Raw genomic sequence first — 16,380 nt, 5'->3', positions numbered from 1 at the left:
CCCCTGGCTTAGGGTCATGTACACTCCATTTTTTTGGCTGCTATTGCTGGAGGTAGTGACCTCTGACTTTGAGAGAGGGGTGATTGTTAATGCACATCTGCAGTGAGAACACTGATCAACCTGCTGACATTTTTTTGAGGAACAGTGGGTAAGGTGAGTTTAATACAGAGATATGAGGAAAAGACATTATCAGCTGCAGACAACTGTGGAAAGATGCAAACACACTCTAACTGTGACTATCTGAGGCTGAGATCCATAGCAAAAGAGACAAACAAGTCTACGTCATCTGACTGCAAGGTTGTATTTCCTAATCATGATTTAAACCCACTCAACCTCAACGCAGAGGACAGGTTAAATGCTAATACATACAAAGGCATTCTGTGTGACCACATTCATTCCCTGGTTGAACATTTCTCTCTTGATGGCTGTGGAATCTTCCAGAATGACAACATCCGCATCTGCTGGGCACACTTAGTCACCAATGGCCTGATGAGAATATAAATGACTGTTCCAGTCATCGGTTGTCAAACCAGTTGAGCAAGATACACTTGAGCTAACATTTTCTACGAACGCCAGTTTTTACTGGTGAGCTTCTGCTGAAGGAATCGTGTCGCACCCCTCCAATGCCAAGGATCACAGAAGCAGTTCTGGTTTCCTACCTTCCTGTCTCTTTTAGTACCATATGGTAGGGGTGAGTGCCATTTTTCTTTCGTATCATTTTCTCCTGTGTTTGTTGGGAAAGGAAGTTTACTTTAAACCAAAAATCACTCATGGTTGAAATTATTTATTATTTTTAACTATACTTTTACATCACCCTTGTACCTGTAGACAAACAACAGTTGTAATCGGGGATCGTCAACATGTCTGTATATGGACAAATGTATAAGTGGCAAAATGTTTTGTCTGAGAAAAGAACTATTTAGACCAGTGTTTCCCAAGCCACCCACATGTCCACGTTTTTGCTCCCTCCCAGCTCCAAACTATTGGAAACACTGATATATGTTCATGTTAAAAAATTCATCTTGATCAAAATGTATGTCCCAATCCACTATGGTGATGACCCCTGATTGTGACTGTAACCCAGTGCCCTATTTAGGATTTCCTTTGATTTGGCAGTGACTTGCTATTCCTGAAATGTGCTGCAAACGTACACACACACATCCTTTTTCTGATGTAATATGATGCTTTTCCACTGGCATACAGGAACTGAGCCGTACCCGAGCCGTACTGCGACAAGTGACTAGTTACAGCGCGGTTCCAGCCCGTTTTGGTTTTCTACTGCAGAAGGGTTGGCCCGGTAAAAGCGTTGCTGAGTTTGGAGAGTGACAGTGATGTAAAACAAAAGAGACAATTGTTTTTCTGTTCACATGGTATGCAACATTATTTACTATATGCAGTAATTGTTATTATTATAATTATTTTGCTGTGTGCTAATTTCACTAGCATATCTGTGAGAATTGCTGTGTTACGTAAGCATAAAATGCTAGCGGAATTAGGATACGCTTGTGTAGATTTGCATTACAAGTCCATTCCTTGCAGCTGTTCCATAGTAATTTTTAATGTAGGAGGTTGGACCTTTTCAAGTTCCGAATTATGAATGAAATAATACATCACGATGTGTGAAGCTGCTAATAATTAAAAATATATAAAATATGCCATTTTTTCCTTCTCATAATCAATTTTTGTCGATGCAGAACACTGGTGTCTACCCGCATTTTGACCAATTGGATGGTGGAGACACAACCAGTCCGGTTTGGTTACAGTTTTGGCCCTGCTACTAAGCAGAACCATGTCAGCACTGTTACAGGTCGGGTGCAGGTTGGGTACTATTTTGTAGTAGAAAACTGTCAGTTTGTGGTATTGGTCAGGAGTGGCTTGGTTCCTGCTGGCAGTGGAAAAGTGCCAATAGAGATATCAAATCTATAAATTTTCCGTAGGGCAATATCATTGGTATCCAAATTGCACATGACTTAGCCGTGGGATTAGCAGACCTTCAAAGGGATTCCAGTGAGTTATCTTGTATGCTAAGCAGGGATGATGGTAATAAATTTATGGTCCTTAAAACAAACGTGACATTAAGACAGCCAAGAGACAAGATGGTTACACAGGAGATCGCAGACAAAGCTTTATTTGAACGGTCTTGTCTTACTATTTCAATCAATACAGTGTCCCTGAAGAAATGGAGTTTGCCTGTGGTTTTGTCTACGTTCCCCAACCAGCCAATTTAAAATCAGCCCAGAAACAAACTCCAGCTCCTCTGAAACGTTCACGTGAGATTTCATTGTATAAGTAACAGATTTCGTTATGAATCTCTGTATCATTGCTTTTACATATTATTTGAGCTTTGATAATCTGTGCCTGTTGTGTAGTTAATGTTGTTTGTACATGGTCTCCCCCCCCCCCCATGTCTCTTGCTGACACATGCAGCCCTTCTCCCACCCCGACATAAACCCCGGGCCCATTCGCCCACTCCTCCCGCTCATCCCCTGCCTCCCCCTCCAAAAACCGTGGAGGACCAGGCAAGAAATGCCAGTGACAGTCCAGAGTGCAGGACCAGAGTGCATGTGCTCAGGGACACAACCAGCCAAATGAGGGAGAAAATGGACACGCCCACTTCACAGGTCCTGCCATTAAAACCTTTGCATGGAGAGCGAAAGAAAGGTGAACGTATAGCTGTTACAGGGCTCGCGAGACTTCATGCCTCAGTACCAAACTACATATTCATGCTTTCTATATCATTCCTTACAGCTCTCCTCCCACCAGTGAAATTGCAGCTAGGGCGCCTCTCTCCACCCATCTTTCTCTGTGGCCAATCCAGATTCTTTTTACCTCACGAGCAAAGACAGGGGGATAGCCTGTGCAAGCAAGGAGATAAGAGTGAGTCAGAGTCTGTTGACCCTGACTGCTCCTCCTTTCATCAGACACCAGGGGGTGCCAGGGCTGAACCGAGACATTCCCAGGATATTCCCGAGATCAAACAACCAGACAAGCCAGGTAACTGCTTTTTGGTGAAGCGGGAAGTTTTTGTTCCTGACTTAATGCATTACTGCCATTGTTGGATTAGCTGAATGTTTGAAAAGCAACAAACTCAGAGTACTATAATAGACAGGGAAGTCTGTTTAACAAAGCTAGAGCTTTCACAAAAAAACATGTTATAAGACTGAACCTACTGATAATTAAGTAGATTATTATAAGACAAGCACATTTGATGTTGTTCTTATAGCCAGGATCAGCCATTTGCCTTTATAACAGTTATGCCTTAACGAAACAGTTATGAGTATGATCTAATTGCCTTTTTATCCCCACCCAGAGTAATTTAACTCTCTCCAATGATGTTAATATTTTTTTTCACCGGTCTCAATGAAAGTTCATATTTTTTTCCTCTATAATTGCAGCTTTTGTGCCCCTAGAATCTTCGAGCTCGTTCGTCTTGAATAAGCTTCCGGAATATGAGGCACTCAGTAACAAACACTCTTCCTTTCCTACATCTGGCCCTATGCCATCACCACATTCCCCAAACAGTCTATCTGAAGGTGAGTCTGCCCCATTCATTGTTACACAGACAGTATTTCAGACACCAAACAGAGCATTGTTTTATCAGTCAGATATGCAGAATTAGCAATGAGCAAAAGCAGAGGATACTTTCTTTATCACTGTTTGCTGTTTGGGAGCAGTGGTGCAGTGGTTAGCACTGTTGCTATATGTTAGCTTCTGGGATAGGCTATGGACTCACTACGACCCAGGAGGATAAGCGGTTTGAAAAATGGATGGATGTTTGCTGTTTGCTGGTCTTTGGACCGCCCATTATGTTCATGAGGCAGCTGGTCATTTCTTTTGTCTCATACTCATGTCTTATCAATGCATCCTTCTTTGATTCTAATAGCCATCTTTCTAATAATCAATTGTGCAGTTCTGTTGGACAAGCAACTTTTGCCAGGGAACCCAAATGTGATTCTAGTCGCAGTGGGGAAATTAGTGACTGAAGAAAATGGTGAGAAGTGCATCATCATGGTCGTCGTGTTCTTGTTCCACGCACAGGCCTCTGGCACCCTCATTTGTCCCTGCATTAAACCCCTTTGATGTTTTCTGCTGGTTTTTGTTAGCACTAATGTATCATTGTTATAACAGCATGCCCTGCGTCCAATAGGAAGGTGACTCTCTCTTTGTGTGTCCAATCACAGTCAACACAATAGAGTGTGAGCCTACAGCCTGTTCACAGTGTGGGTCAGCAAGGGAGTCCCTTTATGACAATATGGTAATTTGCATACATTATAACAGTCACGCCGATACAATGAGAATGAGTGCAGAATAACACAAAGCAACTGTCCCAGTAATCACAATGGATAATAAATCATTTACTCAAGTCATTATTTGAACGCTTTTTGCTTGCTGCCACTGACAAGATAAGCATTTTGCCAATGCTACAGGAATGCAAATTGAAATATAAATTAAACTGCAAGAAATAGTTACATTTTTAAGCCTTTTCTCTTTATGTTTATCTAGGTGGAAAACTGCTATTTCTGCCAGTCATGGAAATCTTCTCAAGATTATTGTGCTACAGCGGAATGTCAAGATTTTCTATTTCCCCTGACCCCTGAGCCTAAGCCTCCAACTGACCCACTACTTATTTTCGGTATCGATATCTCAGGGTCAATGACTGTTACATCGCAGGTATGTTGCAGCATATGTTGCGTGTATCTCTCTACTCTGAATTTATGGGCTGTGAATGTTGTATCCAACAATGCACTGCAGCCTAATTGGTATACAAGCACACTGATATATATATGCTGCATGTTATTGTAGGCTACGGTGATGTCAGTTTAACCTTTCAAAAATACAAATGCTGAACTGATGCTGAAATAATGAGAGAGCTTTTTTTGACAATTATAAGAGATCTAATGCTGATGTTACACATTGCAGACAGATTTTAAACGTCCAATATATGAAAGTGAGGGCGCATAATATGGTTTTATATGTGAGGCTTAGCACATGTTAAAAATCCTTTTATTATTTGAAGAAGTACGTAAGTAACAGCTATACATTGTCAGATAAAAGAGACCCATTTTGTACCTTTGCTTGACACTGAGGCTGTACCCTAAGGGTCTGCCATTTGTACCCTTAGCTGTAGGTAAATGTCACTTTTAAGATACAGAAATGGACTATGAGGAATGTTTTTGTACCATTTCAGGAACATCAGTGCTGTTTGTACCTTGGAGATGTTCATCAGAGTCCATTTCTGGACCTTGAATTAGACTAAAAGGTACAATTACAGCTAAGGGTACAATTGGCAGAGCCTTGAGGGTACAGCCTCACTAACAAGCAAAGGTACAAACTGGTACTCTTTTTTTTTTGACAGTGTAGTAATAGTGACTTTTAGAAGCAAGGGTAATTTATTGGTTTGTTACCAGCATGAGTGGCTGGAAGATGGTTGGATTGATGGAATTTAGTAGCTAGATAGTTCTTATTTATTTTACTGTCTCTTTCAATAATCTCTTTTTCCACTTCAAATGCTAACTTTCTTTTTAAACAAATTCCAGTTGGACCTAAACAATTCAGTCCTCATCATTGTGGAGTAATTTAAAAGGAACAAGTACTACAGACACCTATAAACGAAGGTCTTTGATGACAAAATGTAAAAAAGAAGAATTTCGAAATGTATATTTTGTGTCTTGATTCACCAATGACCCAAGACTTACAGTTTTATGTCTGCCAGCATCTTTGGGAAAATAACGTTGACTGGATGCTGGAAATGCCTTTTTATTTATGAAATGCTTGAAACATTTTTTGGTATGTACATTTTCTAAGAGAAGTACTCTGTTCCAGTGTTTTTCAACCTAGCCCTTCTTCCTGGGGGCTGAGAGGGAGCAAAAACATGGACTGTCTAGGAGGGAGCAAAAACGGGGACTGTCTGGGAGGAAGCAAAAACGTGGACTGTCTGGGAGGGAGCAAAAACGTGGACTGTCTGGGAGGGAGCAAAAACGGGGACTGTCTGGGAGGGAGCAAAAACGTGGACTGTCTGGGAGGGAGCAAAAACGGGGATAGTCTGGGAGGGAGCAAAAACGGGGACTGTCTGGGAGGGAGCAAAAACGTGGACTGTCTGGGAGGGAGCAAAAACGGGGACTGTCTGGGAGGGAGCAAAAACGTGGACTGTCTGGGAGGGAGCAAAAACGTGGACTGTCTGGGAGGGAGCAAAAACGGGGACTGTCTGGGAGGGAGCAAAAACGTGGACTGTCTGGGAGGGAGCAAAAACGTGGACTGTCTGGGAGGGAGCAAAAACGTGGACTGTCTGGGGGACCCCGAGGACTGGGCTGGGAAAGACTGCTCTATTCAATTATTAATTCATTCATGCTGATGTTCTGTCCTTTCTTTCTCCTTAAGCTATTCAACCAACTGAAATCCCTTGAGGCAAATTGCCTGTCAAGATGAATTAGATAAATAAGTTAATTCTACAGGTGGTGTTGTGCTCATTGCATATTATTAAAAGCTGATCATCTCGGAACAGATATTTTTGTATATCGTACACTCAATATGCTCAGAAGGTGTGAAAGCGTCTAATTAGCCCCATTATAAAATTACTGGTGCCAGCGCTGATTAGCAAATGATTGATGAACATGAAATGCCTGGAAGGATTATTTCAGAAGAAATACATTGAAATGCAGGTTAACTACCAGTTGATAACATAGAAGAATAATAGAATAAAATAGAATAGAAGAATGTCGTAGTACAAAGGTGGTGACTGTACTTATAAAACACTAAGATTATATTGTATTGGATTTTGTAACTCATGTAAAACAAAGGTGGATGCAAGAAAATACAGAATAATTAGAAATGTTTTCATTGTTATAGCTAATTAAGCAGGATGCTTAATGTTGGCAAGCTTAGCCCTTTGTTGTATAACTTTTCAGAGATTTGTGCCTGCAATAAGAATAAGTTCTGCAATAACAAAGCAAGAATGGAGCAACTGAAACCAAACCTGTGCACTTCTGTTTTGATTGGACACGGGAAACAACAGCCAGGGTTTTGGGCACAATCTAATGGAGAAATGCATTGCTTAAGTCATAAAAAGGCTATTTACTACTCCCAAACATATTTCTTCATTTGTCTCTATCTGAGGCCTGTGAATTGTTTGGAACTACTATATTTATATTCTATTAACAATTTTTACATTCTATTTCAGATTACTGAAGATGGACGGGTAACATGCAAGTCACGGCTGCAGGTGAGTTATTAGTCATTTTGGGAATACTGTTCTTATTTTTTTAGTTCATTAATTTATCTTAGTAGCTTAGTATCTTAGAGCATGTTAAATCGCTAGACTTTCAGGCTGCAGTCTGGTCTGTGCCTTTAATAAATGGGTCTCAGTGTGCTAACATGGTAAACATTGGGCTTCTGAAACAGCCAAACTTCCACACTTCAAAGACGGCTTCCCATTCAGGGTCCTAATGCTCAGCGTTATATTGCTGACGACATGTTTGTATGGGTGTTCCTAGTGTGTGCAGCAGGCGGTCCTGCATTGTGTACAGTCCCTAAGTAAGAGAGAGCCAAGCACCAGAGTAGGACTCATCACATTCAACAAACAGGTATCTAATCTCCTCCAAGTAATATGTCTCCAAGTAATATGCTCCAGTAGGATATGTACAAGATCTGTAATGGGTTCCTTTTACAGAATTCACTGTCACAGACGTGTCAGTTGCATTCAAAATGTTACCTAGTCCTTTGGTCTTAACAGCTCAGCCCATGATTGTTTAACATTAGCCTTCATATGTTTTTGCATGTCATTGCGTGTGGATGTCCCTGTATGTGCTCACATGTCATTGCGTGTGGATGTCTCTGTGGGTGCCCACGTATGATTACATGTGAATGTCTCCGTGGGTGCCCACATGTGATTGCGTGTGGATGTCCCTATGTGTGCTCACGTGTGATTGCGTGTGGATGTCCCTGTGTGTGCTCACGTGTGATTGCGTGTGGATGTCCCTATGTGTGCTCACGTGTGATTGCGTGTGGATGTCCCTGTGTGTGCTCACGTGTGATTGCGTGTGGATGTCCCTATGTGTGCTCACGTGTGATTGTGTGTGGATGTCCCTGTAGGTGCCCACGTGTGATTGCATGTGGATGTCCCCGTGTCTGCCCAGCTATACCTGCACGGAAATGGCAAGGCCACCACTCAGTTCCTCTACGGCGCCCAGCTGATGGATTGTGCTCTCCTGCAAGAGGCGGTCTCCAGCTTCCCGGACCCAGCCCCCCTGGCAGAGAGCAGGTCGTGGCTAGAGAAGGAGGTCCAAAGGTATGCGGGAAAGGGACGGAGATGAGATGATGGGCAACTCAGCCGTCTTTTATTTTGTTATGTCCATTGGCCAATGGGAGCCTGGTCTGAAGGCCTAGGAAATAATTACACCGTACTGCAGTTTTGGTCAACCTACTAGGAGAAACAGGCAGGCTGAAGGGGTGCCAGTGGTGAAGTGTTTGGAAGATGGGGAGGTGGATGGGTTTAATGCAAAGTCTGACCATAAGTTACCAGCACTATTCCATAAATGTATGGAATAAACTGCACGTATACAATAAAGTTTCAGCCTGAAGTTCAAAGTGTGATCTGTGATGTACCCTTAAGTAAAGTGCTTCATTTAAAATACATCAGAAAATGATCCGGCTCTCTACAGTTGTTTTAGCCAAAGCATCTTAATTAAGTTTCAGTAAAGTTATTGCTGAGACATTGGGTGACCCCATAAATTTTAAGGGAATAGGAGACTAATACAGCTTCTCATTTCTGTTTGTCTACAGTCTGTATTCAGTTTTGCAGCTGCCCTCGTTGCCGTTGAGCCTGGAGAAAACTGGAGACAAGGCTCTTGGTCCTGCAGCCCTTGCTGCCATTATGATGGCGTCCCGGCATCCAGGGTCAAGGGTCAGTTCATATCCCATTGTATTAATCAATCATGTATTATCCTGCTACCCCAGTAACTTTATTTGTGTTTTAGTAAGTATACAGAACTACATTTATTAGTCTCTTTCTGTTACCTTCCAAACATTTTATCAATACCATAATGTTCAGAGGATGTAATTATGATGAACTACGTAGCTGAAGAGGACAAGGTCTTCTGGCTGTAACTCTCGGCTAGGTGGTGATTTGCACAGACGGCAAGGCTAACACCCAGCTGGGGAACCTCAACGTTCCTGAGACAGACTGTCGCTCACTTGTGCCCTCCTCCATCTTCTACCAGGACTTAGGAGAGTTTGCTGCTAATCAGGGGTAGCTACCACTCACAGATTATTGGTGCAATTATCATAAAATATTTGGTAACACTTTACTTGAGGGGACAAAATAATGTAGTAGTACACTCTTACTAAATGCATTAATTAACCAGTAAATTAGCCTTAGTTACATACTGTACCCATATTTGTTCACCATTAATCAGTCTTGACCAGATATTTCGTACAGTTACTATATTTGTTCGTGATTTGTAGTTGAGTAGTAACTGAGTAATTATGTTATTTCTGCCCCCTCAAGTAAAGCGTTACCTGATATTTACTCAATTGCAGTTGATGGAGTTTGTTCAAATTGTCAACATTATAACGTCTGTCAGGATCACAGTGTCAGTGCTGACCATAGAGGGGACAGACTGCCGGTTAGATGAACTGGGAAGACTTTCTGACTTGACTGGTGGAAATGTAAGTCCGCCAGCCTCTGTTCCCAAAGCAATCACACATGTTTTGTAACTTCTCCTCATGTCAAGATTGCTCAAAACTAACTTGACTCGACCTATATCTGCATCCTCAGGTCACGATTGCTAGTCTGAGTGGCCTTTGCACTGCATTTGAGTCAGTGCTGGAGAGGAAAGCAGTTGCCACGCACTGCACTGTCACCTTGCTGCTCCCAACTGCTCTGTAAGAAACCAAAAACTTGGTCATGAAAAAGCACGACACACATTGACTAGCTCTTAAAGCAAGGCCTTGTACAAATCATCTGTGTGATGAAAAATGCGTATTTGTTATTTCAGTGTGAAAAAAATGCATTTTCTCTGAGCTGCTTTACAAAATGAACCAAAATGGCATAATGAGGCATCCTTAGTGCCACAAATAGAAACCTGCCTTTACATAGCTATCAGTGAGTGTTTATAATATATAATTATTATATTATGGATTGTTGTCAGTGAGGCGAATATGTCAGTGTCGACAAGATACAAACTAATCTGTTTATATTCACAATTAATAATTTTAGTTCACTAGCTATCTAACTATCAATGCTAAGTTGAAATTACAGTACCGATATAAAGTAATCCGTACAAATGACCATCATGAATATAAATGATAACTAGTAGTCCTGGCAGTGGTCCTGTAAGATTATAACAGAGCTGAAAAATTCCTATCGCCTGGTGACATTGTAGCACAGCGCCTACCTCACGTGTTTGTGGTGATGCTGGTGTCAACAAACCCACTGCTGTTAGTCATGTAAAAGTATAGCACATACTAAATAAAAATAAGTGCATAATACTTAATAAGGGTAATAAACAACTATATTACTAGTTTATATATTAACTATACTGTACTTTTTATCATTATTGTAGAGGGTACTCTTTCTGCGTATACAAAAAAGTTTACTGTAGCCTAGTTGAGTAGTAGGCTATACCATCTTGGTTGTGTAAATACACTCTATGATGTTCGCACAATGATAATATTGCTTAACAATGTATTTCTCAGAATGTATCCCTGTCATTAAGCGATGCATGCATCTTTTCATCAGGCAGCTAAAATATTATATAAATTTGAGACATGCCTTCTACTGTCTGATTTACATAAGTGCATGTGTGTAAATAAGCTAAATTAAACTTTATTGATACCAGGGTGAAATGGGCATCATGGTTTATAATCGTGTCCTGTGGGCAGAATGAAAGATGATTGTTTAAGAGAGATAATCAATCTAATTATAGAAGAGGTGGGACCAAGCAACTAAAGGAGGCGGAACCAAGACATCTGACTGGTTGGTCCCACCTCCTCTAGCTGCTATGACCCACTTCTTCTACAATCTGATTGGTTCTGTCTTGGAACCAATCATTTTTCATTATGCACTCAAAACATTTTTGTGTAGGTAAAATCCCCATGAGTTTTATGATCTGCAAGGTCATCCTCTCTTTGTCTCACTCTGTTCTTCTATTGTCAGGTCTGTGAGAGGAGAGAGGGAGGCTGGTCACAAGGTCATTAGGCAGGTGGGGAATGTCTTTTCAGACACAGAGATCACCTTCCAGTTTGAAGCAAAGGAGCAAGACACGGCAAGTAAGGAAATGCAAAGGAGATGCCTTCATGAAGCCTCTAACAGCCGAAGCTGGCTACATACATTTTACAGATCTGATGTCTTAGGTGTTCTGTGATCAAACAGTTGCTAGTTTGAAACCCCTGGCTGATAGACTGATATCATCATCTGATGCTTGAGCAATGCCTTTAAACTCAGTTTCTGAAGTGACCCCTAAACTTGATCTTATCTGTGTGCAACTCATGGAGAGCAGGATGGCAAAAAGTCAATTTACCCACAGGGGTGAATAAAGCACCACAATTGCATTAAGCCTGCTTCAGCGTTAGTGCTTTGCATGGGGCATCACTGCGATTTTTCTGTGACTTTTTCCTGGATGGTCTCCCATACTTTCAGCTTTGCTCTCTGCCAGCAAAGTGTGGGCTGAGCTACAGATACGGTATCGGAGTACGGATGGCAGAACGGCACTCAGAGTGCTGACAGTCAACAGGAGGGTGACAGCAGACAGGTAAACAAATGAGTGCATTAAGAGGCTCTGCTGTGGGTTCTTTTGCTTGGTGCTGTTTGCGTCTTCTGTTACTCAGCACACTTTTACTGTATAAAATTTCACCACACAGTGCTTTCAGCCAAGGAACTGAAAGGCAAGCCAGTACTGTTGAAGGGAATTAGCTCTATTTATACAGACCAAACCGATGTCTCTGTTTCTTGCCTCCTATCCAATCAGTGTACCTGTTGCTGCTTAGTCTGTTAGACTGCATGAGACACAGCTCTTCATTGGACATCAGCAGTATCTTATCTACTGATTGATAGGTTCCTGTTCATCTCTCACTATTTCCCCTTTCTTTTAGCTCACAGGTCCTGTCCTCCCTCTCTCTCCCTATTCTTCAGCTCAACTTATCTCAGTCCAGTGCTGCCCTGGCGGTGAGAGGGCGCTATAAAGACGCACAGAGAGAAGGAGAGACACAAGCAAAGCTTATGGAAATGTTTCTGTGAGCATGCCATCTATCTATTTATCTATCTATCTATCTATCTATCTATCTATCTATCTATCTATCTATCTATCTGCAAAGGCGTTTTGAGTTATACTTTGCAAATATGCTATGTGACCAGCAGAGGGCAATATTGCTCAGTTTTTTTTTATTATCTGTGGTACTGAGTATCAAAATTAGCATAAAATCATCAGAAAAATAATTGAATGGCTATGCGCAACTTCGGTCTTATGCCCTACAGCCACCCCTCTCCTTCATCTCCCTGACTAAGATAAAAAAAAGCTTGTCATTCGTCCAACCATCTATATACCAAATAATGATCTAGCATAGAGTCGTGGTGACTTTGCCATTTGTTTCTTATTGGTATAACAGAGATTATGTGAGAAGTGTTGAGGAAGAACAGAAGCACAGACAATGGGTGGAAATCATGGATCCCATCTTTAACAGCATTGATATCTACACGAGGGTGAGACAACAGTTACATGATATGCCATGCTGTTTATAAAATAATTGTGTGTGTGTCATTATATAATAGAATATCGCATTTCGCAAATATAGGTTTATACTATACATGTTTTTGAAAAGTTTAATGTAACAATAAAACAACAAAGCAGCAAACAACAAATGTATATTCAGTTATTTAATATGATTTATTTCTTATGGTTCATTGCTTATCAGGATCAATAATTTATCTTTCTTCTAGGCAAAACCTTCATCTATGTCAGATATACAGGTAATATACAAGCATGAATACATGTATGCATGTGTGTAGGTATTTGTGCATGCGTGTGTGTATTTTCATAACAGCTATACTGGTGAGTGTCTGAATGGCCAGTCGCTGTACTGTGTTGTCTGCACACACGCAGTTCTGGTAATGTGTATCTATCTGTATTCCGCATGTGTAACAACCTGCATATTGTTAAAGGAGGCTGCAGATTATGTACTTAACCTCACGTCCAGCCCCTTTCAAATCTAAGTGATGCTGAGGCAGGCATCAGATGGCTACGTTACACTATACCACAGGCACAAGAGTGACTTTGAAACCAAGTCCTGGCACAGAATTAATGTTCATTAAAAAAAAAAAAACTTTTAAAGAGAGACTCAATCTAGAAAATGGCTCCCCTCAAGTTTTCAATTAGGCTAATTGTCATGGAGCCGGTCTGGGGTAGGAGCCAGCAGGTGCCCATACTGCGAGGGAGGGGGCGTGCAGCGCTGGGCTGGGCTGCCTCCCTGTCAGTGCTGCTGCAGCTCACCGCAGTCTCCATTGACTACGTCCGTCATGCATTAACCTCAGCTCTCCATCAGGCTCTCACAGACGCGGGTGCGGTGCTGCTTTTCACCATGAAGAACGGCTCCCGGACGTCGGCGCTGCCCAGAAGCATGGTGCTTATGGCTCCAGAGCGGCCAGGCAGCTGATGATGGGAACCAGGGTCCAGCTGAAATGGCCCAGGCCTTTCTGCTAACTAGTCACAGATCCACGTTGAACACCCCCTCCTGCCTGGGACAGCCGGCATCCTCCATCTCACCGGAGCTCTTGGGGCTCCCTGTCCCTGGCCTCCCCAGCTGCCCCCGTCTCTCTCCCAAACCCTCCGCCTCCATCTTTACACTCCTCTCTCTCCATGAGAAAATGATGGTTAATTAACTGCGGGCTAATTGTTGCCTCCTAACCAAATAAACTGTCACAGCAAGCAAAATGCCCTCCCTCCGTCCTCAGCAGCGTGATGCTTGTAGAGTTTTAGACATTTCCCACCCCCACCTGTCTATCTCTACAATTTATACAGTTTTCCTTTGAACATCTTCCAATTATTTTTATAGTTTTACCCATATAGTCTGCTCAGTACCAATTCATTTTCAATCCAAAGTGCTTTATTGGCACAGTGGCTGGACTGTACTGCCAAAGGTGCCAACAAGGGGGGTCATACATTAAAATGAGCAGAAAGGCAATTTCGCAAGTGAGGGAGGATTGATATTATAGAATGTGAAAAACATACATACACGGCCGAAAGGAACAGCCATTCTGCAACTGTGGTAAACAGACCAAATGCTCCATCCTGAACAAACAGCATACATGGGTTCCAATAACGTGGCACCAAAACGGTTCCTTCTGTGGAAAAGAGCTGCAATGTTCACAGCATGTCCAAACTGTGGCTCTACAGGAGGAACAAGAGTAAGGCAGCCTGTGTAGTTTGTACAGACTCCGGACACGATGGTCCAGAGTGCTCTCTGCATGACCCTCAGTATGTGACAACCTCCCAATAGATCAAGCAGCTAATTGCTAATTGCATTCAGTTCTTGAGGCTCCTATACTGAATGACGATGCCGGAGCACCAGGTCCTGTGTAATAACTCCCAGTGTTTCCTGTCCAAACTGAATGGATGTACTCACTCCCAGTGTTGCTCCTTCAAGGTGGGCTTTTTTATAACCATGATAAAATGTGCAACGTGTGAAAAGTAAAAAAAAGGGGGGGGGGGGGGTCGTCGGCAGCAGAAGGAGAGGTGGTGTTAAATAACACTATATTTCTAACCTGTCCCTGGTTATAAAACTGAACACTTTCATTGCTATTCATTGCTATTAAGAAAGAGAGAAGCCAAATAAAACCTTATAAATCTGCAAAACTGACACAGAACCTCATACTCCCATATATATTTTTTTAGTTTTCTTTTATTTTTTAATTTGATTCTGCTTTGCTCAACCATCCTAGACTTCAAAGAACTATATATATATATATATATATATATATATATATATATATATATATATATATATATATATATATAAAATAATGAGTATATATATGAAATTAATATTAAGCTGTATTATTATGTTTAAAGTAGACAGATTTCTGTTATACAGCATCTTGGAAGCAGGGCAATCAGGGTAAAGGTGTGACTCACCGGGGCTGTAATGTTACGGTGTAATGTCCCCAGGTCCATTTGTAACAGCGAGTCTTTGTCTCGGCCCCGATTCACAGTGGTACGTGTGAGTCAGATGCCATTAACCAGATGTAGGGGGACTTCGACATGCATTACATGCATACATTATTTATGTGTGAAGCTGAAACATTGCTCCATGTAATGTTTTTTTGTTCCCCAAGTCATTTTTCCCCACACCTACATGTGTACTTATCTCTCCCTCTAAAATACTTGGAGACATGGAGAGATAGAGTGACAAATGACCAAAGTCTGCGCAGTCTAGAAAGCATGTCTTTGATTCAGCAAAAGGGAAAAATGTAAAAGAACAGATTGATGGGGGGGGGGGGGGGGGCAGAATGAAAAAGGTAAAGCTGTGCTGGGGGGAGATGCTATGTGTGACAAGGGGCTAGAAGTAGAATAAGGAGAAAGAAATGAGCAAGACCAAAAAGAAGACAGGGCCAAGAGAGATGAGAGGTGTAGGTGACTCTCCCTAAAAGACTATTGCCATGGTAACATGATGAACTGAAAAAAAACAGGGGAAAACAAGAGGCATATCATAAAAACAGGAGTTAACACAGCGAAATGCCTGCTCAGTGTGTGGGAAAACAATCCATTAGCAGAGATACAGAGAGATGATACACATTCAGCTCCATGATCATCTACTAGAATGAATGCGGCACATTATCTCAGCAAGAAACTGCTTTAAACACCAGCTTGGGGGAGGATCACGCTCAGAGGTTTGAGAACTTCACTGGCAAATCTTGTCACTGCAGGACTTCTAGAAGATACAAAAGACCGAAATACAATTAACATCAATTTCGTGAAGCCATTTTATGATTGGCAGGAGCAGATCTACTGCTGTGGAACCTACGTCACAGGGCACCATTACTTTTCTCAGTAGTCTTTTGCTTCCACCGAGGACTGAGAAACACGCCTTTTCTGTTGGCTATTAGTGCACTATTAGTTCTAAACATTTAGAAATGTGTATTCGTTGGGGCAGGACCACTGTCGTTCTCAGGTGGCTGCTCCTGTTGACCCGCGTCACCTGTTCCCTTTTGAGAAAGCTATTTATATGAGCGTGTCAACACCGTTCTCCAATGCTGCAACATGTGAAATGGGTACTTAGCCTAGCTAACCATATGGTGCTTTTCCAAGCTCCTGTTTTCAGGTAGAATTGTAAAATTGTGTAATCAGTCTCAGTGCTATATTAGTAAAATATGTAAAAAATATTCCTATGGTA

At 41.8% G+C, this 16,380-nt stretch overlaps 1 protein-coding gene across 10 annotated transcripts; it reads left to right on the top strand.

The window, feature by feature from the left end:
• LOC125743008 (circularly permutated Ras protein 1-like) lies at positions 1-13,922 on the top strand. 10 transcript variants are annotated; one of them, XM_049015574.1, is made up of 23 exons: positions 5-691; positions 1,204-1,370; positions 1,695-1,807; positions 2,167-2,270; positions 2,428-2,661; positions 2,749-2,994; positions 3,396-3,533; positions 3,911-3,991; positions 4,182-4,255; positions 4,504-4,671; positions 7,178-7,219; positions 7,491-7,580; positions 8,133-8,284; positions 8,779-8,899; positions 9,114-9,244; positions 9,579-9,663; positions 9,773-9,879; positions 11,153-11,265; positions 11,636-11,747; positions 12,088-12,228; positions 12,601-12,694; positions 12,932-12,961; positions 13,534-13,922. In XM_049015574.1, the coding sequence occupies exons 4-23, from the start codon at positions 2,180-2,182 to the stop codon at positions 13,642-13,644; spliced, it is 2,361 nt and encodes a 786-aa protein (XP_048871531.1). In that variant the 5' UTR covers positions 5-691; positions 1,204-1,370; positions 1,695-1,807; positions 2,167-2,179; the 3' UTR covers positions 13,645-13,922. The 10 variants fall into 10 exon arrangements, 9 of the variants coding, with proteins under 9 accessions (XP_048871534.1, XP_048871533.1, XP_048871526.1 ...); XM_049015571.1 differs by having other exon boundaries at positions 1,695-2,270; XM_049015572.1 differs by having other exon boundaries at positions 1,204-1,807.
• The last annotated feature ends 2,458 nt before the right edge of the window (positions 13,923-16,380 follow it).

This window comes from Brienomyrus brachyistius, chromosome 5, assembly GCF_023856365.1.
Source record: "Brienomyrus brachyistius isolate T26 chromosome 5, BBRACH_0.4, whole genome shotgun sequence".
NCBI lineage: Eukaryota > Metazoa > Chordata > Actinopteri > Osteoglossiformes > Mormyridae > Brienomyrus > Brienomyrus brachyistius.
The sequence above is the reverse complement of the archived record's forward strand: the minus strand, read 5'-3'. Positions and strand labels throughout refer to the sequence as shown.